The 26,324-nt window shown below is 37.5% G+C and overlaps 2 protein-coding genes across 2 annotated transcripts; both read left to right on the forward strand.

Annotated features, from left to right (window-relative positions):
• The first annotated feature begins 1,643 nt into the window (after positions 1–1,643).
• LOC131436991 (all trans-polyprenyl-diphosphate synthase PDSS2-like) lies at positions 1,644–20,171 on the forward strand. Its single transcript, XM_058606011.1, has 5 exons — positions 1,644–2,198; positions 16,899–17,225; positions 17,291–17,703; positions 19,207–19,544; positions 20,032–20,171. Exons 1-4 carry the CDS (start codon positions 1,867–1,869, stop codon positions 19,476–19,478), a joined length of 1,344 nt encoding a protein of 447 aa, XP_058461994.1. The 5' UTR covers positions 1,644–1,866; the 3' UTR covers positions 19,479–19,544; positions 20,032–20,171.
• Positions 20,172–22,551: 2,380 nt separating this feature from the next.
• Positions 22,552–24,752, forward strand: LOC131436992 (all trans-polyprenyl-diphosphate synthase PDSS2-like). Its single transcript, XM_058606012.1, has 3 exons — positions 22,552–22,893; positions 23,379–24,112; positions 24,175–24,752. Exons 1-3 carry the CDS (start codon positions 22,559–22,561, stop codon positions 24,444–24,446), a joined length of 1,341 nt encoding a protein of 446 aa, XP_058461995.1. The 5' UTR covers positions 22,552–22,558; the 3' UTR covers positions 24,447–24,752.
• The last annotated feature ends 1,572 nt before the right edge of the window (positions 24,753–26,324 follow it).

Consider the following 26,324-nt stretch of genomic DNA (forward strand, 5'->3'; position numbering starts at 1 on the left):
TCGTCCTTCAAACGCTCTAATAACGCTATATAATAGTCACTGTTGATGGTTTTTCCCTTTTCAAGGTAGTCGATGGAAATTATACCATGCGAATCCCAAAATACAGACGCCATAACCTTACAGGCCGATTGTTGAGTCTTTCCACGCTTTGGGTTCGGTTCATCGCGTGCAGTCAACTCAGCTGACTGTCGATTGGACTCCGGAGTGAAGTGATGGAGCCATGTTTCGTCCATTGTTATATATCGACGAAAAAAATCGGTTTTATTTCGATATAACAGCTCCAAACACTGCTCAGAATCATCAATTCGTTGTTGTTTTTGATCGATTGTGAGCTCACGCGGCACCCATTTTGCACAAAGCTTTCTCATATCCAAATATTCGTGGATAATATGTCCAACACGTTCCTTTGATATCTTTAGGGTGTCAGCTATCTCGATCAACTTCACTTTACGGTCATTGAAAATCATTTTGTGGATTTTTTTCACGTTTTCATCGGTAACAGCCTCTTTTGGACGTCCACTGCGTTCATCGTCTTCGGTGGTCATATGACCAGTACGAAATTTTGCAAACCACTTACGAATTGTTGCTTCGCCCGGTGCAGAGTCTGGATAACACTCATCAAGCCATTTTTTGGTATCGGCGGCACTTTTTTTCATCAAAAAGTAGTGTTTCATCAACACACGAAATTCCTTCTTTTCCATTTTTTTCACAATAACAAAAGTAGCTTCACTCAAAATGCAATATCTCACAAACTAATAATCAGACAGCTATCAAATTTATACACGTATCTTTTGAAGGTTGGTACTAACTGAAAATGGTATGGATTTAATTCTAGTGGCGCCCTCTCATAGAAACGATACGAACTTTTCAGCCGATCTGTTATGTACGTAGAACAGACAGTAGGTTAGTTTAAGTTTAGAATTCTTGGTAAAACAATCGAGAAAGAAGTTTTAATACCTTCTAATGTTCTTAATTAATGAACAAAAAAGAAACAAGAATATAAATGTAAATTACAGTGTATCTCGTGCTTAAAATCACTTAATTAGTGTTATCTGTCGATGCGTCACTGAAATGGTTAATAAGCTATACGTGCAAACCAAAGTAAAGAACAAAAATAAATTACGTGATAAAAAATTAAATTAACATTATTGAATTGAATGGTGCACGAGAAGTCCAGAATAGTGGCTCAATGCATAGGGCGCTGGTCTTAGAAGCCAATTATCATATGTTAGAGACACGGAAAAATTCTTAGTGTTCAATAGTATCGTAGCCATGCAATGTTTCTGTGAGCTATGAATCGGCTGCGAAGTCTGTTGAAACAGAAAGATAAATTCCACAACAAGAATTTTTAATATTAAGGCTTTGAGGCACTTGGACTACGGGTTTGGGTTCCACGTCTCTACAGTATCTTTCTCGCAGATGTTCATTTCGCAGTTAAAAAACAAAAAAATAAAAAACTAGCTCAAGTCGGCTCTACGCGTGAGCTTGACTAAAACCATTTAAAAAACTTTAAAGTTCACTAGTCGATGTGAACAACCGTTTTGATTTCAGCAGTCAGTCTGGAAGCACTGCCGAAAGCGTGATTCGCAGTGCGCCTAAATGGACGGTGTGAGCGCGCCTCGCGTAGTCTATCCGTGATAGTCCTCGTGGACGGTGTGCAAGCATTCGTTAAAAGCCACTAAAAAGTTCGGTCGGCAGTGACACATTGGGGCGCGTAGAGGTTTTTCTGCCGCAGGCGATCAATTGATCGATACGCATGTAAATGCGGTGCGTGTGATTCGTTACTTTTCGATGTGTCCGCTAGTGAAGGGTGCTGAGTATAAGTAGAAGTGAAATTTTTTTTTAGAAAGTTTCGTCGCAATAAAAATGGCCCTGTATAGAATCAGTCGGGCTTGTTTTCGACAGCAAATCAGCCCCCCGCGATCGGCGATCGTGGCCGGAAGTGGCATCAGTGCTTACAGGAAATGGTGTGAAATCCGACAAATTAGTTCTAGCTCGGCGGCAGGAGAAAAACTGGCCCCTGCCAAAGCAGTTCAGAAGCATGACTGGAATCGAGCCGTCAGTGAGGCGGAGAAGATCGTGGGTTATCCGACGTCGTTTCTCAGTCTTCGCTGGTTGCTCAGTGACGAGATTGCCAATGTAGCACTACACCTGCGAAAACTGGTCGGTAGTAATCATCCGCTGCTCAAAACTGCAAAGTGAGTTCACTTTTTTTCAAGTATCCATTCATCAGCTGGTTGGAGTGCTTCAAGTTGGAAATAAAATGAACACTGAAATGATATAAGCTTTTGATGGCTGCGAAACAGTTGCTTTCTGGTATTTTAGTTTGTTCATACGAAATTGAAATTTGCAGCCAATTCAGCGGAATTCGTCTTTTCGAGCGAATCGGATTTCAGAAACAATGCTATTTAGAAAGTTCCTGGTCCATGGTTTACATTTTTTTTATAACACGCACCGCACAAAAGTGACCCAAACAAACACAACTGCGGATGACCGGTGGAAACCGATATATTAATGTACCGAATTCCATTACCTTCAGTCATCCGCTGGTCAACGTTGGTTATCTCTGCTCACTGCTTCGTCTTAGTGTCATTATAACGATAAAAAAAAGTTTTTTTTTGGGTTCGCCGCTTATACGGTCATGGTCGCATAATCACCGGGGCCAGGCGCGTAGCCAGAGAAAATTTTCGGGGGGGGTTTTAGAACATGGTGATAAATCAACACATGTACAATTTATATCACAATGTTTCCCATGGGTTATAATTTTTTGTTTCGGGGGGGGGGGGGGGGGGGGTTTGAACCCCTAAAACCCCCCCCTGTGTACGCGCCTGACCGGGGCAATAAAATGAGCAAGAGGTTCCAGTCAAATCTTTTCCTCACTTCCCCGGCTGTTGGAATTTGGGATACCTGTAACATGTAATGGAAGCAAGAAGTGCTTTCCTGATTTCGACGAACGTTGGTGTTGGCCAAATTTTTGTCCTGCTTCTTGTCGGCTTCTTCGCCAGTTGTAATCTATAATTAATATCAACGCTTTGCTCGAATGGTTTTGTGTAGCGAAACGTGTAACGGTAACAGTGGTTGACTGATTGAAACCTTGGTGGGCTACTTTAAGTCCATAGTAAGAATTCGTTAACCAGAAACTTGTCCTGTACGTAATGGTCCTATAAACGAGCAAAACAAATATCCATTTTATCTGCTAAATAATCCGTATCTAAATTATTGAAAGTCGCCAAGAATTCATACAGCTATTTTATTTACTACGCTCTGTGTCTTTTTGGAATAAGTGGGATAATTCAAACACATCGGTTCTCTTTAACTTTACCATTTTCCGTCCATTGTAGATGATATACCTAGTGTTAGGTTAAATTCAAATAAATCAAAATAAAAGAACTTATTTATTTGTAAGTCCAGTGAATGATTGAGTGGCTAGAACGAGTGGAACGAACTATATTCTGTTTAGTGCCCGTAAGCTATCCAAATATAAAAAGTTTTCCTCTTATTCGTGAGTTCAGTCACCTCTTAGCTCAAACAGGGAGAGACAAACGCGGATTTACAAAAATTATCAGCATCTAAGATAGTTCGAACGACGAAGAAAAGAATCGAACGAAATCTACGACGAAGTTGACAACCAAATTACGAAAGATCAGAAAATATCCATATCGGCCATGAATGCAAATTGTGTTGAAATCAAGTTTTAGCAAGCGCACGAAATAGGTTAGGCTAGTCTGGAATCTAGGCCTCAAAAGCGTAGGAGCAGTTTTGGATAGAGCTTGGACGACTGTTAATCATTATGTTTCTTGAGAAAAAAAATCGACGCGCTGATCGTTAATTCGTGTGGAGTAAGTGTAGAATAAGAATACGAAAGGTCGATCCTTTGGTTGACTATCAGAGTGAAACGGATGGAATACAGTTACATATAACTAGTTCATTCTTTTCTTGATGCTCTTTTTTAAAAATTTTAAATATTCGTTCCATCGATAGTTTTATTCACTCTTTTTTAGAAATTCATTTTAAGTTTTTTTTTGTCTCTTCTTCAGTTCCGGTTTCGATGGAGCTGATCATTTTTCTACTGATCTTTCCTTATAGGTTTCTAGGGGCTGGAGTCCAACAGAAGATCTATAGTACCTATTATCATTCTCCGGGCAGGACCCGCCCAAGCAACCAGAAGTTCCACAATTACTTAAAAAGTCCACTTTCTTGCTGCTTAAAAGTACACACGGAACTTTTGAGAACTTGAAAGTACAGATCAAGTTCCGCGTGAACTTTGTAACTGCTTAAGAAAACACGTGGCAATTTTTGACAGCTCGAAGTACAGAATAAGTTCCGCGTGAACTTTCTCGCTGCTTAGAAGCTGAACAATGTATTCTAGAAGCAGCTTAGAAGTTCGTTCCGCTGCGTCGCGCGAACTTTCAAGTGTGGATAATTACTTAAAAAATGGGCTGCTCAGAATGCTATTGATTAACTTAGCTCACAGAACTCACTTAGCCAAATCAGTCCCTTTTATCCGAACTTTTGGTTAGTTGGGCGCCTAAAGGCTTTGTGGAATCCGGTGGTAAAAACAAAAGGTAGCCAAAAGTAAATCCACTTCATTCCTGCTTACATGTCGTAAAAAGCCACAAATACGATCCTTCGAATGGCCAAATTCGAATTGGTTCAGATGTCTTGGTCTTCCTAGGTATCGATGTAGAAGTCGAACGAATAAAAACTTAGCTGGATTTTTTATTGGGCTCAAAAGATGGAAATTTTTCGATCCGGTACACTGAATTCCTAAAAAGTCGTTTCTTTTGACTTTTTGATAATTATTATTTTGAAAAAAAAACTAAATGCTTGCATATAAACAGGTTGTTTCAATAACACCCAAAATATTAGGACCAAACACTATCAACTAACTTCTAGAATGAGTAACTCAAACAAATTTTCGATTTTTAGATGACGAATAACTTTAGTATCACAGCCTAAATGCTATTTGCCTTTCTAATATAGAAAGGTTATGCAATCACTGTGAAAACCTACTCTTAAACCGAGGCTCGGAGGTTCGAGTGTCACATACCATACGACTCAGTTCGTCGATTACGCAAAATGTCTGTATGTGTGTGGATGTATGTAACATTCTTTTGTACTCACTTTTCTAGGAGATGGCTGAACCGATTTTCATGAACTTAGAAATGAAATGAAAGGTCTCGTATTCCCATACAAAGCTCCTGAATTTAATTTGAATCCGGCTTCCGGTTCCGGAATTACAGGATGACATGTGCAAAAAAAATAAGTGCTTTTCTCAGAGACCGACTCTTACAAACTTAGATTCAAACGAGCTGAACCGATTCTCACAAACTTAGATTCAAATGAAAGATATAAATGTCTTATTCAAAGTTCTTGAGTTTCATTGGATCCAACTTCCGGTTCCTGAATTACAGTGTAATTAGTGAAAAAATTCTTATTTCAAGTTACTTCCTCACTTTTCTCAGAGATGGCGTGATTTCAACAAACTTAGATTTAAATGAAAGGTCTCATGGCCTCATTCCAAACTTCCGAATTTCATCCGGATCCGACTTCCGGTTCCGGAATTATAGGGTGAAGTGAGTTAAAAATTGGATACCGTCACTTGAAGCGGCGAAACACGTAAAACATTTCTTAACTTGCCTCGAAACTATTCCAATTGGTAGCCATTGTTGATAGAAAACCAAACAACACGATTCCGGCTAGCCTGATTCTCGGTTTCTGATTCCGAAATCACCGGAAATAAAAAGTAAAATAATTTCTAAACTTGCCCCAAAACTATTACAATCGGTAGTCATTGTCAGTAGACAGCCAAACATTAATTTGGCTTTCCTTGTTCTTGGGTTTTTGATGAACGACCGAAGATTGTAGCCATAGACTCAAAAATGGATCCCAGTCACTTTTCTCGCACCAAATTCGATTATACCGGTTCCCAGATTTCGATTTCGGAAGTACCTCTTTTCGTTTCCTCAGATATGGCCTAACCGACCAGAGTAAAGCTTGCTTCGTTTAGAATTGGAACAAACTTTTGCCCATAGTGTGGCACTTCTGGTGGACGGATTTGGAAGTTCTTGGCGCCCACGTGTCGGGAATTTTGTCAGCTTCACGTATGATTTTTGACATTCCACAAATCGACTGTACTTTGTAAACAATCAACATGGAAGCCGAAAGAAGGGAAAACATTGTGCACAGTTATTTGGAAAATCCATTGTGGTCTGCGTCTAGGCTAGCTAAACAGCTGAAATTGCCCAGAAATACCATATGGCGCGTTATCAAACGGTATAAGGAAACATTGACGACGATTCGGAAGCCTCAAGCTAATCGTCGGAGTGGAACTTTCAACCGGAAACTGAGTGGTAAGATTTTGAAGACGATTAAGAGGAATCCTAATCTGTCGCACCGTGATTTGGCCAGAAAATTTGGTGCTGCCCATAGTACCGTGAGGAGAACTCGACTCCGGGAAGAAATCAAGTCGTATCGAGCTAGCAAACAGCCAAATCATACCATAAAACAGAAAAGTGTGGTTAAAATTCGTGCTCGGAAACTATATGACCAGGTGCTAACCAAGTTCGACGGGTGTCTTCTGATGGACGATGAAACCTATGTCAAGGCTGACTTCGGGCAAATCCCAGGTCATAAATATTACTTGACAACGGCTCGAGAGGATGTTCCAGCCAAATTTAAATTTGTTTTTGACGACAAATTTTCAAAAAAATTTATGATTTGGCAGGGCATTTGCAGCTGTAGCAAAAAACGAAAGTTTGCGTTACAAATAAGACAATGACATCGGAACTATACAAAAAAGAGTGTCTCCAAAAAAGAATTTTGCCGTTCATTCGATCCCACGAGCATTTCGTAATGTTTTGGCCAGATTTGGCAAGCTGTCATTATAGCAAAGTCGTTCAAGAATGGTATGCAGAGAAAGAGGACCAGTTTGTTGCGAAAAACCTTAACCCACCCAACTGCCCCCAGTTCCGCCCAGTATTAAGAAATACTGGGCAATCATGAAGGGGAGACTCAAGGCAAAGGGAAAGGTTGTCAAAGACATCAATCAGATGACGACCTGGTGGAATAAGATAGCTAAAACGATGGACGGAAAAAGGTGTGCGCCGCCTAATGAGCCGTGTTGCAGGATAAATTCGAGAATTCCTTCGAAACCGTGACGAATAATTTTATCCGTATTTTTTCTTAAAAGTATGAAGAAACGCTACAGTTGTATAAAAAAAGATCTTAAATTCAATAATAAATAACTGAAATACAGGCAATTGTCTTTGTTCCAATTCTAGCTTTACTGTTTCACTCTGTAGGTTATGTAGGTTTATGGACGAACCTTTTTGATTTTTAAGATTCAAAGAAAATTATTTTGAAGAATACCACATATTTTTTTTTTTTTTGTTTCAATTATAGAGGCTTTAACATCTTAGGTCATTCGCCTCTTCGGACCAGAAAATCTTTCTGACCCTATGTGCGGGGTTGGGAATCGAACCCAGGCGGGCTGCGTGAAAGGCATCGACTATTCCATCACGCTACACCCGTCCCCCAATACCACATATTTTTTATTTTATTTTCATTCGATTTTAGTGTAAATAACACAAAAAATTTAACTACGATTAAAACGCAAAAGCATCTAGAATCATCGGAGTATATTTTGAGACTTCTGAAATGCGTAAGAGATATTCCAAGATCCAAGAACTACTGGGAATATTGTCCTTAGAGACTACACTATACCACTGCAAGAACTACAACCGCTAGTATCTATTTTTTGTTTGCAGTTCATATTTTTAGAGCTGCACATTGTTTACTTATCTATTTATAGCTTGGGACCTTTTTTTATTCGTCCAAGTCATCTTTCCGGAGATGGTGTTCATCATTTTGTCGTTCACTGAACCAACGATAAGAGCGGCAAATGTTATTTTGGCCCGGGCGCCAAATTTTCTCGGTACGCCACTGGTTTTCAGTAGTTCAAGAACTTCAGTGAAAACAGGTCTTATGATCTTCACGAGCAATCAGGAGCTTATGAACAATTTTTTCAATGCTGTTCATAGTTATGGAGTTCAGTTAAGTGAAAACAGATCTTAAGATCTGCACAAACAATCCGAAAGTTATGACATAATTTTTCAATGCAACTCATAGTCATGGATCTACATATTGCTTACTTGTCTATTCTGATCTGTTTCAGGAATGTATTCAGTCACCCAAAAACTTCAGTGAATCGCGAATATGTAGCGTGAAGATTAAGTATTTTAATATCCTTGTTCTTCTGGCAGTTCTTACGGTCTGAATTGCAGGTAGTTTTTGGATGGTGTAGTTCATTCACAATAGGCCTATTAATTGCATGTGGTATCACGAGTATGGGCTGAGGACAAAACAGTTTTTTTTTTGTTCGAATTATAGAGGCTTTAACACAATAAGCTAATGATATTTACGCTGGTAGATCTTAAGACCTATACTTAACGCTTGTATCCGTACTGTATATCATATGTATTGTACTGTATTTTAGACCCAAATACTGCGTACTGTTTTTTACCCTCAAATGTACTGTATTTTGATATGTACTAAATTAATTAATACAGAATTTTAAACTTTAACTAATCGAGTTTCGATTTGTGGTAGTACAAAACGTCAGAAAGAACAGTGAAAACACGTAGCGAATATGAATGTGAATGTAAGTACATGCAAACAACCATTTTTGCATTATTCATTCCCGTTCAGAGCGTGTTTTAACAATTTAGCGAAATTTTGATGATAAAAAAAAAGAAAAATGTCTCAACCAAAAAGAAAATATACACCAAATAAAAACCATCATCAAAAATATCCGCCTTTAAAAATGTTTGATGAATAATTCGTGCATTTTTTTAGTTCTTGTCGAACCTAAAAATGCTCTTAAAAGGAAATAAAAAAAATTGAGATAATGAAAATAAATCATTTGATTATTATTTGCCTTTAACGATTTGTTTAGTATTAGATCCGTATTGAGCTAGTTTTATGTTTGATCAGTACCTACCGAGCAAAGCCTTGGTATTACATTCCTGTAGTGGAATTTGACCTTCTGTTTCAACAGACTTCGCAGCCGATTCAGTGTGTACAGAATCATTGCATGGCTGGTGCTACGATTCTACTGACACTATGAATCCTTCCAGGTCGGGGATCGAACATACGACAACTGTTTCTACCGAGGAAAACATATTAAAAATGATATTCGAATACAACTGTGTGATGAAAACCGCGAAAAAGCTACCGCTGAGAAGGGATACGAACCCATATCTAGCTCCTATCCGGGGAAATCGTTTTGACAATTAAGCTACTCTGTATGTGATACACAAGAAAAAAAAAAGACTAATTGAGAGCTGAAACAACTGGCGGAGGGGTTGCTATAGAAGCGCCCGTGCACAGCTGATTATTTTCAGTTCTTTTGTTCAATTAGGCTGTTTCTTCGTGTGTTTCAAATGCAGGATAGTTTAATTAGAAAAACGATTTACCCGGATAGGAGCTAGCTACGGATTCGAGTCCTGTCTCTGCGGTGGCTTTTTCGCAGTTTTCATTACATAGTTGTATTCGCATGTCATGTTTTCAATCTGTTTTCGTCATGAGATGCTGATCAAATTCATTTGCTTTTATTTTTTATTCACTATTTCAAGAAAAATGCGTACTGTAAAATGTACTGTTTCTTTAGAGTCGATACGAGCGTTACTTATACTCCAAGTAGTTTTTGAATGAACAAGCACTACCTCATAGCTCACCACAAAGATCCAATTATTTAAACGTGATTCCACTAGTATGGACAACAAAAAATAAACTCACTAATGTCATCGGTTTCGGTGGTAGACCTCAAGGCCAACATTCCAAGGAGGTTTTTGGATGAACAAGAACTTCCACAGACCACAGTCAATTTGCTGAATATAGTACTACGCGTTCATATACTGATTTTTTTTATTTCCAGAGAATTCTTGGATGCCCCCAATCTTAACTAAATTCTATAAAACCAAACAATTCCGCAATATACATTTCATAAAATTCAATTCACTGAAGCATGGTGGATTGTTTTGTAAAGAAAATAAAAATTTCTTTCATCATGCAAAATCGTGTAAATTAAGTAGAAGTTAAATTCTCATAAATTGAGGTTTTAGTGAGGTTTTTCTTAAGAAATTTACCAATCAATTTCCGCTATTATAAATCAGACGCCTGACAAAGTTGGCATTTCCATTTTTTTCTAAAAAAATAATTATTCTTGATATCGCGTTCTGAGGGACGATTGAGGATTCGGTTGGTTTCAATTTGTTTGTCTACCGTCCTGAGAATTTGAGCTGTACCTGATACTTGTCACACCTAAATGGAAATATTACATCATTACACTATCACTGCGTTAGGAGTCATCGTGAATCGGTATTTTGATAAATAATTTTATGACTTATTCGTTTTTAGATGGGTTACACAGCTTAGGAACAACGCGTGTGGGTTTACAAATAAGCTTTCTCAACTAAGTTTAAATCCTATCTTTTCAAGCAAACGAACTTGGCAAAACAATGTCGCCTAATTAGGTCAAAAGAAACTCTCACCATCGTGCTTTTGAATCAGCTGTTATTTTTTATCGTTTCATTTTCCGTTATTTTTTTTCGTTTTATTTTGTGTGTCTGGCTTTTGCAATCAATCCTTTCTTCTAATAGTTTTTTTCTGGAACCGTAATATTTGGCCAAACGTTTTTGTGGTAAAAATCTACGGACATGTATTCTGGCCGGCCTATCCACCAGATTCATGCTACGTACCAGAGCGGCTGGCGGTAGAATAACTTTAAATGCAAGAACTGCCCTCTCAGCATGCCGTTCAACTTTGTTGATTTTTGAGCGCTTGTTGAACGATATATTGCACGAAATATTCGTTCAATTTGCTGGAACGGTTTGTTGTTGTTTTTTCTCTTGCAAAAATAGTGTGAAAATTAAGTGTTACCTTTCCATAGAAAGAAAATTTGTTGTTATTCTACGTGAAGTAGAAGTATTGTGCAGGTATGTATTGTGAGTTTGAACAAATAAGTGGAAAAAACTTCAGAAATTCTGTAGTAAAACTAGTCCAACGGGGCTCCAATTCCTCATGTTAAAAATGGCTCAACAATGGACCTCTGTCTGCCGGGTTTGTTGAACGAAAAAAATGGCATTCGGTTCAACGGTCTGTTTCAAAATCGGCAAACGAAGGTCCCGTGTTGGCCTCCCGTTGAACGATTGATTGGACTTTCATTGGACCAGTGATCCAACGTATTGGACCAATGAAGGACCACCGTTGAACGTTTTTTTCTAAGTGGGTGGTTAAACATATTTGTTCGAACGAACCAGATAAAAGTCTATCCGCATTAGGCCCAGTGCGGTAAAATTTCATTTTCAATCGAATAATATAAGATGAAAACGAAATTTATGGCCGCTGACCGTCAGCATATCCCCACTAATTCATTTGACTTTTGCTGCCATTTTCAAGTGAAGCTCCCGGAATTCATCGTCAGTTGAATAATCGTTGATAGTCATTTGAAGTTTTGCTTGCTCAGTTTCAAGTGCGGAGTAGTGTAGCTCCTTCATTGCCTTCGCTCTTGGTAGTAAGCAAATTCGAACGAATAGAATTATAAATGGAGTAAAGTATTAAAAATGAAAACTGAAGGAGGAAACAATTAATTTATGTGTATTCTGTGATTGATATTTCAGCAATCTGGTTTGTCTTTCATCTATTATCTTGAACCAATTGGAATGTTTACATGAACCTCATTTGAAGGCCGCTCTCACACTATTGAAAGAGATATTTTGTTACTTCAAGAGGTCAACTGACGGTGGTTAAACTGAGCCTCGATTGAAGAGAAACGATTGATGACTGAATGCTGCCCGTTCGGGCCGTCAGCAAACATTGTGGGTGTCAGAGAGTGAAGTTTACTGCATTAGAGAGATCGTCAATGTGTTCCACATTCAGTTTCAATTGAATTGAATGAAGTTTTACAGCACTGATTAGGCCTATCCGACCGCTCCTATGTCACCACCATCCATTTTTTTCTGCTACGGCTATGTCCGGCTTTCACACTCAATGGCTTTATCCGGTCTTTGCCTTGCAAATAATACTTTAACGGTTATTCTAAACTAAGTTGCACGTATCCGACTTTTGCATTCAGTCGTTCATTTTGCGTCCTGACTAGGCTCTATTCGACAATCACTTATTTGATCGATGTAGAATGCATCAAAATTCGGCTGGATTTCTTCTTGGACTCAAAAGATGGAAATTCGTTGATCCGATATTCATGAATGCCTAGAAAGTCAAAAGAAACTGTACTTTCATCAGGAAGTACTTACTTAAAAAAATAAATATATTCTCAATAATACCAAAAATGTTACGACCAAACACTGGCAACTAACTTCTAGAATGAATGCCCCAACAAAATATATGATTTTTAGGCGACGAACAACTTAAGTATATTAGTCTAAAAGCCTTTTTTGTTATTATAGTCAATATGACATGCAAAAATAGCGATCAAAGGTGGATTGCAATAACAAATAATCAACATTGATATCGTTATCGATATTTTTGTTCACAACGAATTATAGATAAGCCGTTAGGTTTTTGATTTAGTTTATCATTTTTTTTGCTTTCTGATGAAATTAGTGATAAAGAATTATCATAAGGTCAATGTGTGCTACCATGTAAACCAGAACATAGTTGAATTGTATGGGATTATTATCGTTTTCAAATATATACGTCGCCAAAGAGAGGGAACTCGGCGAAGAAAAGTAAAGTTGGATGAATTATATCGTACTAGTGCCTCTTCAGTTTACACACTGGATCATTGTTTTCGAGCACCTCGGTAGCACGATTGTCATCTTCATACAATTGGTTAAAAGCCAAAATTGCGTGCTCTTCGGCTAGCACAAAACAAGTAAACTGTTTTGTAAGAATATAAACGAACCATAAAAAACAGGATTTCGCTTCTTAGGTCGATGTCGTATAATTTAAAACTGTCAAAAACAAATCTCGAGCTTGATCTTCTCGACGCGATGATTTAAAATCTGTTCTACATTTGTCTGTTAATGTATTGGTGTTATGTCAACTCACTGTGATGTTCCAAATCCGAAACAAACAAACAAAATAAACGATATAAAGTTTTGTCACGAACTTCTAGAGAAAATTTCTCGATGATAGTGAGCTACAGTGCTTTTAAATGATACTGTATTATTCAGTGCAAAACATTTCATGCTTATATTGACAATTTGTAATATGTCATTCGACGCTTTGACATTTTGCCTGTCAAATCTCGCTACCCACACTAACGTAAGAAATTTAACACAGTGTTCTATTCGTGTTTCAAATATTCATCAATTTGAAACAAATTCGTCGAGCAGTTTTGAATCTGTTTCAAATTGGTGCTCGAAAAATAGAACTAGATCTCAGCGTTGTGATTGATATGGTTTAGTCATAGATCTAATAATGATCAACCCATACGTAATAAAACAGCGTTGCGAACAACCTTATTCGAAGGAAAGTCAAACTAACGGTTGTACCGATCAACAAGGGAGAACAAAATTGTATCTGGGGTTGCTTCGTTTTTTCAATCTAAATTAATCATAATCTTGGTCTCGTTAATAGTTAAAATAACAGAAATTATAACTCATACCTAGGTGGTAACAAAATTGTTACAAACCTTGATATGTAAATATCAATATTATATCTAAATTTGTTACAAATTTAGTACGACTTTTCAGCTATTATTACCCATTTTTGGGGGGGAAAGGCTTTACCGTGCAAATCTAAAAATAGATTCGCGACGTAAATTGCATACCTTTAGGCGTTTTGACTTGCCATAAAAAAGTATGCAGTTCGCGACTTGTGGTTTCCAGCCGGGAAGTTTTGAGTTGCTAACATACGCTACGATTGCATTGGGGCATGAGAACCCACTGAGGATAGCAGGATATATTGGCATCATATAATAACTAGTGTAAGTCTATATCGCTCCCCACCTCTTTCGTCGTTTCCTTCCAAACGGCATATGAATGACAAAGGGGCTATTTTAGAACTATGAGTAAGCTTTTTTTGGTACTGAAGAATAGTGATAAATGAACGGAAATGACTAAATTCAGTGAAACAAATTTCTTACTACCTTACAGAATATGAGGCTGTTTACTAATGAATGACAGTTTTTCTTTTCAGTTTTTTTTTCTTTTTTGTATCAAAAGGGCCGACTTTCATATAACATTCGAATCAGTTCGCTCGTTCAGTTGAAGTAGTGAATTGTCTGTACGTGTATGTATGTCGATTGGCGGGCATATTTGATTGAAATGTGCACTTAATTTTCTCGGAGATGGCTGAATCGAATTTCTTAAATTTAGATTAGAATAAAAATTCGTTGGAAAGACAGTGCAAAATCTGAAGAAGTGTATATATATAACATGCTATTTTATGATTGATGATCAATCAATTGCCTATTAGTCAGATTAGTTTACGACATCCGCTACCAGAAGCCCCGCATGTGATGTTCAAACACCATCGAAATTGAACTTTTATTCCGGTTTAATTGTTTGATCTAGGTAGATGATTGACTCACAGAAAAATGATTCAAATGGAAGGTCTCAGGGTCTGTTGTTTTAAACTCAACATTGAAATTTTTAAATCCCAGCTCACGGTACCGGATCGGAAATAATCAAAATACTACGAAATGAGATTATCATAAATTTATCAGATATGAATAGATTGAACTTTTCAAATCGAAGGTGCGATAAATCGTTTTTGTCTGAATCATGTATGTAAAAATGATCTACAATTCGTAGATCTTATTAATTGATGACCTAACCAACTTATTTCGATTTTACTGGTTTTAAATCCAAAAATTGTGAAAGTGATTCGATATGACTTTAGTTTGCTTTAGGCCATGATGATATCATCAGCGCCCCCAGTGAACATTTTTCAATGTAATATTAGCGAAACTTTTTATTTAGATTCAATCCACAAATCATTCCAATCAAAGGTTGAGTAAAACAGCTATCTTATTAGCAAAACCCTTGTTACCTTCTAAGTAGATGTGAAGAATTTATGAATGGAAGTGACAAGCATCTAATATGCATCTCTACAAAATCGGCATATCACAAATAGAGAATATTATTCATCTAAAGTTTAAAATCAATATCCTTGACCCACCGCAACTACGTAAAGAATCATCAAATTAACATAGTATAAAATACAACAAGAACTTAAGATAAAACCATACGAGTTTTTTTACGAATTTTTTTCTCTAATTCCAGTATATCCGGGGTCCGGTAAAACTAAAGTCGCTATTTTCAATCTACAACTAAAGCTCCTAGACATCGAAAAAGTTTTGAGCTGAGTGTAGATTCTGATTTGAGCGAAGTTTAGATTTTGTTTTATCATTTATTGGAGCGTCACTTTTCAAGACGTTTTGAAATTTTTAACACTTCTAACTCTGTTTTTTTTTAAACAATCGGTCACCAATAAAATTAAAGAATTCAAGCATTAATTTGACTCCAAGCTTATGAAAATCATCTCTGAGCAAACATTGCAGAATTCAATGAACTGAATCGAATGCTATATCACTTTATCCAATATTTATGAATCGAATTTCAAAGCTTTTGCCTTACCCTTTTTTGTTCGAAGGAAAAAAAGCGCAAAATCATCTTAAAAAATATTTATGTTCAATTTAAAATTAATATTTGAATAAAAACTTTACTCAGTTTAAGTAGGAATTACTTAGGAACGTTCTCAAATTTATTTTTTTCCGTCTTTTCAAAATCAAATACCAAATTATTAATTAATTCAGGTATGTGAAATTGGAAAACATGTTTGTTAATGCTCTTTATTGAAGCATAACATTACTCAGGTTGTAAGTCAAAAACAAGATCGACAAAAGTGATTGAACTCTTTTTTTCTCAATTCTCTAGTATAGTTTTATCTGAAATATAGCGGCCCTTAATATAGTATCTGGACTTGCTAATAAAATCTGAATGTTTGTTTCTGATTTGGAATCATATTTATAACATAATGAGATATAAATATTAAGATCATATATAATTTTGATAGAATCATGTTATGCTCTGTTGATCGGGAAACAATCATTGTCATAGTTACATCGCTTCTATAGCAATCAGAAGCTTGTTGTTTTGTTTCAAAAGACTGAAACTTGGAACCTTATAATGTCAAGACTTCTAACAAAAAGAAATTAAAAAAAAAACCATTCGTTATCGGACTGGAAAAAAGATTTTATGAAATTATGAAAATGATACAATTTCATTACTACAAATATAGATCCATTATAGTGCCGCTGAGACTTGTTAAACTTAATTAATTGTAGAGTCGAATCGTCTTGAGTGGTTCGAAAATAGTCTTTTTAATGTTAATTCTAGAATGATTCAGAAGACTGAACCGACGACTGAACTGTTTCAATAACGAGGAACTGGAGATTTTTATGCACGTGTATACAAATACAAACGAAAGAACTAATTGCACAATCGGACGTGCCAATTAAATCCAATTTTATGTTCTTGAAAGCATCTCAAAAAAAGTTGGAAATTGGGATCCGTGTGAGTTTATGCATAAAAATATCGAAGGGCTATGTTACAGGTTCGGAATGTTACTGAAGCAGCATACAAAAGTTGTTTTCGACCGCAAACCCAGCGAGCTATCCAAATTGTGGATAGTGTATGAGAAAGTCTACCTCACTCACCTTTTTGTTTAGACTTGGCAACATCCGATAATTAATTGTTTCGATCGGTGCTGAACATTTTGAGTTCAGTTGAGGTAATGATCTAATTATTTTTGCAAGGAAGGTCGTAAACTGTTATCGTTTTCTTTGGACAATACTTCGAATGAAATTAAAGTTGTGCATAGCCAGTGTGAGTTGTACTAATCGATTGTTTCTTTTTTCACATTTCCAGAACATTAGTTTACAACGACAAAAACCAGCAAGCATGGGGTCTGATCGTACTGCTAGTGTCGAAAGCCGCTGGACATGCAGCTTCAATACCGGAAATGGACCAGGACAAAAGTGCCGGAGTTCTGCACTCTCAGCGTGCACTGGCAGAAGTTACGGAAATGATTCGTACCTCTCATCTCATTCACCAGGGAATGATCAACCTGCAGTCGATGGACAATGCTGGAAACAATCTCAGTGGAGACAGTGAGATGATATTCGGGAACAAGATTGCACTACTCGGAGGGGATTATTTGTTGGCCAACGCAAGTCAACAAGTTGCCAATTTGAGGTAATTTCAAATCAGAACTAAACACAAAACATGTGATATAATGACATAAATTTTATACATTTCAGAAATCAAGATCTTAACATGCTCATTTCATCCGCTTATCGAGACTTAGCCGAGTCGAATTTCATTGGCGACCGTGACGAACAGAACAATCCTTTGCCTTCGAAACCGAAATCAACAGTAAAAGGGAAATCGTCGCCGGACTGCAGTCTGGATGATCTAGGCTTCGGAGATCTGGAAGATAATACTCAACCGATGAATGTGGAGAAAGTACTGGGCAATCCTGAGAAGGAGTGGTCACTGAGACATGTGCTAGGCGGTGGAAGCCTGCTCGGTAAAAGCTGTCAGGGCGCTCTGATTCTGGCCGGACAGCCGGAGGAACTCCAGAAACAAGGATATCTGTTTGGAAAACACTTGTCGCTTGCGTGGCAGGCTTGCATAGATTTGCAACCGTTTCTATTGAGCTCGTTACCGCAAGGTTAGTATTAAATTTGTAGGATAATTTAGTTGTGTTAGATAAATTACTTTTTAACACCTCACGGAACACTTCATTTTTCAATCACTAAACGTCCAAGAAATCATTCAACACGGACCCAGTTGGGGATAAATGAATGATTTCGACTGTCACACGAAAAAAGGACCTAACTGCAAACGACAGTTTCTCTCTGTTTACTTTTTCTTTCACGATTTACCGCACTGATTTTATATTCGACGCCTTATTCTTCGCAAAACTTTCGAGGTAAAGCCATAAGCTTTCGATTTATATTGGAAACTTTCGAGAAATTCTAGTAAGGGCTCCGTAATAATCAAAAGAGAAAGTAAGCAAAGAGAGGCTCTCATTTGCAGTTAGGACCGTTTTGTTTTGGGACTATCGATTTTGACACTTTTTGCAGTACTACTTGAGAAAAGCACTTATAATACTTTCGGTTTGCGGATAAATGTATGCTATATTTGAGTACAAATTTACAAAGATGTTTAAAAAATGTTATTCAATTGATTTTTTGGATAAATATTTCAACGAAAGATCAATTTTACGCTAACAAATTATTTAGCAACTACCTCCATGCTTATAACAAACACAACTAAGTTAGTCAAATAAGCTAGTTTTTAAAGAAAAGACAATAACAGTAGGGGAAGAAATGGGTACAACGCACCCCCGAGGCATAATGCACCTTTTGCTTTTCTCAAAAGTTACCAATTTTTTTCACTGAAATTTTAAGGAAACTGAAAGTCCGCCATAACAACAGATTACTATAAAATTTTGGTAGCGATGGTTCAATAATATCTGGAAAATTAAAAAAAAACAATTATGTCTCTGTTATAAGTAATTTTTGTTGTTCGTTCCATAGTAATTCTCTAAGGTGAGGAAGACGATTTTAATTTTGTAACCAGTGAACTTCTTTGCCAATCATTCGGGTTTCTAAAATTAGTTCTAATACAGACGATGTATTTGCAATTTTAAAGAAAAATCGTCAAATTTATCGTCTCATATTTTTGGGGGCTAAACGACCCGAATGGTGTGAGACAAAATGCTCAAGAATTCGCTTACAACAATTATCTATAAGCTTTATGAGGGTGCATATTGCCCCGTGGTTGTCATGAGCTTTAATCCGTTGTTTTGATGAATGTTTACCCGTTGTTTATGATCATCCTGCCACTATGTTCAGATAATCGTCACTTCGCGTAGTTTATAATGTATATTTTTCATTTTTTCACGATCGGGCGTCATGCCCCGCATATATTTTAATTGACAATTTTTAAGGGTTTTAGAAAATAAGATATTTCATGTATTTTTTAATGTATTCAGCGAGTATTTGTACATAATTTTGAGAAATAATGATTACGGAAAACAGTCATGCATGAAACTCTTCCGTGTTATTCTCTATAGTTAAGATATAGCTACATTTCCTTAGGGGGTGCATTTTACCCCATCTACCCCTATAACTTCTAACGCTTCAATCATTTTCTATACTCCCACCAGGTGCACAGTTCAGTTTGGTTTCCGCTCCCGTTCTGTTCCATTTGGAATACGACCCGTATATTTACGAGCAGATCGAAAGAGGCCTCAGTTCGGTCGAAGAAATTGACTATCGGGAGCTGCACCGGGCAATCGGAACCGGCCCAGGACTGGAGAAAACAAATAATCTCATGAGAAAGCACAGCCGCGCCGCGATGCAGGTTTTGGATCGACTTCAGCCTTCGGACGCCCGAACCGCCCTGCAGAATATCATCCTGGCCATGCAGGAGTTGTAACGGTCGATTCGAGTGAACAATGTGCAGCTTAAATGTGTCAGATGTCGCTGCGAAAAGTTGGAAGGCGTATGATTGAACATAATAAATTTAGAGTGTTGCTGGATTGAAAGTGTAAACCAGAGATGCCAGGTCTGCAGATTTGTCTGTAAATCTGCAGATTTGGGGTATAGTGCTGCAGACATTTTTTGTTGTGCAGACTTTTGCAGACTTTTGAAATTCTCGCAGATTTTTACAGACTTTTGAAATTCTCGCTGACTTTCATCTATATTTACAGAAAAATTTGAAATTTCCGCGACCTTTTTTTTTTTTTTGCTCGCCAAGTCAGTTTTGCATGTCATACTTTATAGAGAAATTGCTGCCAGCAAGCCATACTTGCTGACTGCAGATTTTTTTTCAGATTTACAGACCCTGTCTGCAGACATTTGAAATTTTTACCTGGCATCTCTGGTGTAAACAAACGAGATAGAAAATGAAATTGTGTGCGTGAGAAATGAAACGTCAAAATTATCATGAATGAATCGCATCTGGTGAACTTACATCACATCTCTCGAAGGGAAAGTCGGATCGAGCTACGTTGCATATAGTTCTTGCTAAAATATAAAAGTGTATCGTTATCGAGGAGTGAAAATAATTTATTAATCATTGACTGAAAGCAACGAATGTACTGTGACGGCTGGTCAACGAAAGAAGGATAATTTTGTGAGCAGTACTCTAACTAAAAAGTTTGGAATGTAAATAAAAGTTTGGACGAGTACCGTTGTTTGTATTTCCATTGGAGTTTAAATAGAAGGTAGGTAAATAGTTTGACGTGGATTCATTCATAAACAAATCGAACAGCTCAGGACGTGCTATATATTTCGCTGAGTTGGTGTAGTGAAGTTAGGCTCAATATCAGAATGATTTCAGGGTGGGTACTGTTTTTAAAAGTACACGGAACCAGAAATTGATTAATGCATTAATTGCAAACTAAAAAAAACCAAGAGTGTTGGAAAGTTAATAATAACCGGAGATTTAGAATAGAAATTGCACTAGAGATTATCGGAGAACAAGAAAAATCGATGCTTCGCTTTATAGAACCTGCAATTTGATTTTTCTGTTCCGTTGTATTCCTGAAAATTAAACAGAAGTTTAAATCTTGAAACGAAAGAAAATTAATTCGACCAATTCTTGGAACACGTTATGTGAACTTCTCAAACATCGCGGTCATTTCAACAGTGAAATCAGTTGTAACATCTCAAGCATACCTTTGCTTCAAACCTAATAGAAATCATAGTGGCCTTAAATAAGAAAGTTTGGTTATGTTTTTTCTAATGGGATGTACTGTTTGGCATAATACCTTGTGGTATAGTATAATTTTGAAGAAAGCTATTTGACGTTATTCTATTTTGGCTCGTCACTCGTTACTCGTCACTCGTTACTCGTCACTCGTTACTCGTTACTCGTCACTCGTTACTCGTCACTCGTTACTCGTCACTTGTTACTCGTCACTCGTTACTCGTCACTCGTTACTCGTCATTCGTTTCTCGTTACTCGTTACTCGTCACTCGTTACTCGTCACTCGTTACTCGTCACTCGTTACTCGTCACTCGTTACTCGTCACTCGTTACTCGTCACTCGTTACTCGTCACTCGTTACTGTTACCCGTTCCTCGTTATTGGTCACTCGTTACTCGTCATTCGTTACTCGTTACTCGTCACTCGTTACTCGTCACTCGTTACTCGTCACTCGTTACTCGTCACTCGTCACTCGTTACTGTTACTCGTCACTCGTTACTCGTTACTCGTCACTCGTCACTCGTTACTGTTACTCGTCATTCGTTCCTCGTTACTCGTCACTCGTTATTGGTCACTCGTTACTCGTCACTCGTTACTCGTCACTCGTTACTAGTCACTCGTCACTCGTTACTCGTCACTCGTTACTCGTCACTCGTTACTCGTCACTCGTTACTCGTCACTCGTCACTCGTTACTCGTTACTCGTCACTCTTCACTCGTCACTCGTCACTCGTTACTCGTCACTTGTTACTCGTCACTTGTTACTCGTCACTCGTTACTCGTCACTCGTTACTCGTCACACGTTACTCGTCACTCGTTACTCGTCACTCGTACCTCGTCACTCGTACCCCGTCACTCGTTACTCGTCACTCGCCACTCGTTACTCGTCACTCGTTGGTCGTCACTCTTTGCACATCACTCCTTACTCTTAACTCTTATAACTCAAAAAAAAAAATCAAAACTAATAATATTTAATTTTCGATTACCAAATAAATCCCCAGTGTTAGTGCATAAGGATAATTATTTCGAACTTAAAATTATTACGAGTAACGAGTGACGAATAACTTACAATTATTACAATTAAATAATAAGTCGTTTTTTTTTCATTTTTCTTGAGCAACATTGATGACTAGATTAACCTACGAATTTGAACCTACGTTCTCCTAATTGTTAAAAGAGATCAATGTGATAGAAACAGATGGGGCAAACACAACTCTTTTGTGTTAGTGAAATTAACTTTGCTTCGGCAAGCCAAGTAAAACTAAATACCACGTGCTTGCTTTCGTCAGACTGTTCGGACTAGTTGGCCTTGAATCAAAGCATGTTTGTTTTTCATGTATGTCGTCATACCGAACTATTCACAAATTTTTGGTTACCAACGCAAGTAAGCAATGTGGTCTGCACCACCTGAATCTATCAAACCCTTGTGTTGAGTTATGTTTAATAATCTTGATCTACTTCAACGATAATTAGTATAGAATATTTGTTCTACTTGAATCATTTTATATTTTAATTATTTGTTAAATGACAGCATTCATTAAATGACGTACTCGAATTTATTTTCATATTTTATTTTGTTCATTTTCAGTGAGCATCGGTAATCGTTCGCGAACGGTAAACGAAAAGGAATTTCGTCCCGCACATTGTTTCTTGCGCAGCAGTCGCGGCAATATCAGCGGCAGTCAAACTGTAACTTTAGCCGCACACGCACTCGAAACTGTGCCACATTCGTTTGCACGTTGCTGAATACAGCTTCGTTTGTCATCGGTTTTATCGAGGCCAGTAATCGGACATTCATTCCGAAACAATGTCCCTTAGCAGAATCTGCACCGCGCAGTTACAGCTCCGAACGGTTGCCAAAGGTGGCTTCCAGTTTTCACGATCACCTCGCAGCTTAGCAGTCAATGCCCGCGCATTCAGTTCCAGCTCGTTGGTTCGCGACAAGCAGCAAGCGGCAACGGCAGCTAAACCTGTCCAAAAACAGCACGATTGGAATCGAGCCGTGAGCGAAGCGGAAAAGATTGTCGGATATCCGACTTCATTCCTAAGTCTACGGTGGTTGCTCAGTGACGAAATTGCCAATGTGGCACTGCACCTCCGGAAGTTGGTCGGAAGCAACCATCCACTACTGAAAACGGCCAAGTAAGTAAAACCGGTTTGAAGAATGTTTCTTTTGTTCGCACATATGGTACCCACCGTATCAACATCGTGAAGATATCGGTCGGCCTTGAGAGGTGGTCTCTTGGGAAATTTGAAAATACAAGTTGTGACGTATTTGTTAAACCAAGTTATTCCTGAAGCGGGTCGGACTGGAATGATTCATATTTAGGAATGGTGTTATTGACGTCAATTGTGAATATTTGGAATTGAAAATCGTGAACTGTGCTGTGATTGTAAAAGGAATTGAAATTTTAATATATAATACAATTACATAGCTTTGAATGAAAAATGATGATATGACTTTGTAATTCTGTACAGAATATACACTTTTTATATCAAAATATAGAAATTTGCAAAAATCATTATTGCTTTATTTTCATTGGCACCGTTAACGATTCAAAATAACAATTCTATTCTGTGAAGTATTCCATTTATATCAACCTTTACTGTTTTGTTTTCGATTCCAGAATTCTCATCTACAATGGAAAGAACAACATGCAAGCCTGGGGTCTCATCGTGCTGCTTATTTCGAAAGCGGCTGGTCATGCGGCCTCGGTTCCGGATTTGGAGCAGGACAAGAGCGCCGGCGTTCTGCACTCGCAGCGTGCGCTAGCCGAGGTGACGGAAATGATACGAACCTCGCATTTGGTGCACCAGGGTTTGGTTAATTTGCAACCACTGGCCAATGCTGGTAATGAACTGAGTGGAGACAGTGAGATGATATTTGGCAATAAGATAGCTTTGCTGAGTGGTGATTATCTGCTTGGAAATGCTTGTTTGCAGTTGGCCGGATTGAGAAATCAGGAATTGATTGAGCTTATTTCGTCATCGGTCCGGGACTTGGCCGAGTCCAATTTTATCGGTGATCGTGATCAACAGAACAATCCACTGCCGTCGAAACCGGAACAGCGGACGGCCAGTCCCGAACAGCTCGGTGACGATTTAGGACTCGGAGACTTGGAAGATAATACTCAACCGATGAATATCAAAGATGTGCTGGGAAATCCAGAGAAGGAATGGTCCTTGCGGCACATTTTAGGTGCCGGTAGTTTACTCGGCAAGAGTTGTCAGGGAACCTTAATTCTAGCAGGACAGCCAGTCAAACTGCAAAAACAGGGCTATCTTTTCGGAAAGCATCTATCTCTAGCGTGGCAAGCTTGCATCGATCTGGAGCCGTTCAGTAGTACTAATTTACCGCCGGGTATGGGTTTTTGATTACTTAAATTTATACTTCGTACAAGATAATTCTTTTTATATTTTTAGGCACACGTTTCAGTCTCATTTCGGCTCCGGTACTTTTTCATTTAGAACATGATCCGGGGTTGTACGAGGAAATTAAAAAGGGTCGCGATTCGGTAGACAATATAGACTATGCGAAAATTCATAGCGAAGTGATCAAGGGACCCGGACTGGACAAGACGCGTAATCTGCAGAAGAAGCATAGTTTGGCGGCGATGGCAGTTTTAAATGAGTTGCCACCGTCGGATGCTCGGACCGCGTTGCAGAATATCATTCTAGCTATGCAGGATTTGTGAGGACAGTCAAGTACCTACAAGTGACAGGTACAACGGAGACCATTCTTCAGTTTTCTTTGGTAGTTAAAGAAAGTATGAGTGAAGTAAACCGCTAGAAAAAAAAAGTGCAATCATTCCGTCCAGTTCAGAGAGACCACCGTTGTTTGTATGTGGGATAAACCGATTGAAAACTGAACTTACTATTTATGATAGAAACATTTCGTACTAACTGCTAAATGAATGTATGTTTTCTAGTTATTAAGACGATAGTTTAAGGTGGTGATAGTGTTTGCTCGAAATTATATAGAAACCTGTTAATTTTTTCAATCGGTGTATTTGGTTCCTTTTTATATCACATCCCTTTGGTTGGATAAAAAATCAATTAATGTTTGTGTTTCACCTCTCCCAAACACCACTCTTTTATAGCGGTTTACAGAAAATAGATTTTGCACGTTTTTATGTTTACACATGAAAATAACTTCGCTGAGTCGCTTCTGATGATATAAAGGATGATTTTTTTATGGTATCTTTTTTGCAACACTACTTTTGATAGATCACGCGTGAATCGTGTCTAGTATCATTATCAAACTTGTTTAGTTTGGTCTACAATTGAAACATGAATCGTCGTTTGGTCTACATATAATTTAATCGTAAATGAGCGCTAGCAAAGTTGGAGGAAGTTCCACTTCGAAAAATTGTATTCAGCGACGAAGTTCAAAATTGCGACATATGGAGTGAAGACCACCCAAAGGATTGCAAAAGCTACCAATGCATCCCAAGAATGTTTATGGGCCGGTGGCATTATTGCCAAAATTGGAAGGGCCATCTAAAGTGGAGCCGTGGCCAATATTTGCATGAAATCATCTTCAAAAATTATATTGATCGTTCAATCGATGCCAATAAAGATTCGATCAATTGTCTTTTTCGTGTTGTTTTTAAATCAAATCCTGCACCTATTGAAGAATCACCCTTTATTTTGTGTACAGTGTGTCCTTTACTTTGAAAAGGTATGGCAGGAAAACTTTGACCAATGAAGTGTAATTTTTTTAACCAAATGGAAGAGAAAACTTTTCTTTATCGTTTTCTACCATAAGAAACTGTTGGCAAGCACTGAATCCATCGAAATTCCTTTTTAAAGAACTATTTTCCAGTTTTAAACTGAAACGAGAATAAATCTACCGTGTTCAGAATTTCGGGAACTGTTTTGGAACATGACATTATCATGAAATATAGTTCGAATAAAATCACTATTCGTATTATTCATCTGAGTGAAAGCCGGACTCTGACACAGAGCTGAAATCTACTAAAATTGGCTAAAACTTTTATGCGACCACAATTCGAGAAGATATTACAACTGATGTGAATTAATTCTTGTTGATAAATTTACTTGAACTCATCTGATTTGGTAAGCGATTGGCTGCTACGAACAATTCTCTTTCGGTTTCATCAAAAATCTTTTGATCTTGAAGATTTTTAGAATAGTTCGTGTTCTCGAGGTATCCAAAACTCAAAAAGAACTTTGATATTTTCTGGTAAAAGTTCCATAGAAAACTTTTATTTGCTTATTTATTTATTTGTTTATTTATTTATTTACTTATTAATTTATTTATTTATTTATTTGTTTATTTATTTATTTATTTATTTATTTATTTATTTATTTGTTTAGTAATTCATTTATTTACGAAACGATTACCATATTTGTACATTTATTTTTGAATTTCTTTATTTATTCAATTATTTATTTATTTAGGAGCAAGCGAAAAGCCCAGTGGAGCTGAGATGGAGAACAGCAATAAAACCTTCCCAACTTTGTACCAGCAGATTACATTTATTCAAATAATACATAAAAACATCTTGAAATTATCGAAGTTTGATGCTAATTTCTACAATTTTGAAGGA

Source organism: Malaya genurostris, chromosome 3 (genome assembly GCF_030247185.1).
Source record: "Malaya genurostris strain Urasoe2022 chromosome 3, Malgen_1.1, whole genome shotgun sequence".
NCBI lineage: Eukaryota > Metazoa > Arthropoda > Insecta > Diptera > Culicidae > Malaya > Malaya genurostris.

Coding starts and splice junctions, on each gene's coding strand:
- LOC131436991 (XM_058606011.1), top strand. CDS start 1,867: ATGGCCCTGTATAGAATCAGTCGGGCTTGTTTTCGACAGCAAATCAGC. Junction 17,226..17,290: donor CAACAAGTTGCCAATTTGAG/GTAATTTCAAAT, acceptor TATACATTTCAG/AAATCAAGATCTTAACATGC. Junction 17,704..19,206: donor ATTGAGCTCGTTACCGCAAG/GTTAGTATTAAA, acceptor TACTCCCACCAG/GTGCACAGTTCAGTTTGGTT.
- LOC131436992 (XM_058606012.1), top strand. CDS start 22,559: ATGTCCCTTAGCAGAATCTGCACCGCGCAGTTACAGCTCCGAACGGTT. Junction 22,894..23,378: donor CCACTACTGAAAACGGCCAA/GTAAGTAAAACC, acceptor TTTCGATTCCAG/AATTCTCATCTACAATGGAA. Junction 24,113..24,174: donor TAGTACTAATTTACCGCCGG/GTATGGGTTTTT, acceptor TTATATTTTTAG/GCACACGTTTCAGTCTCATT.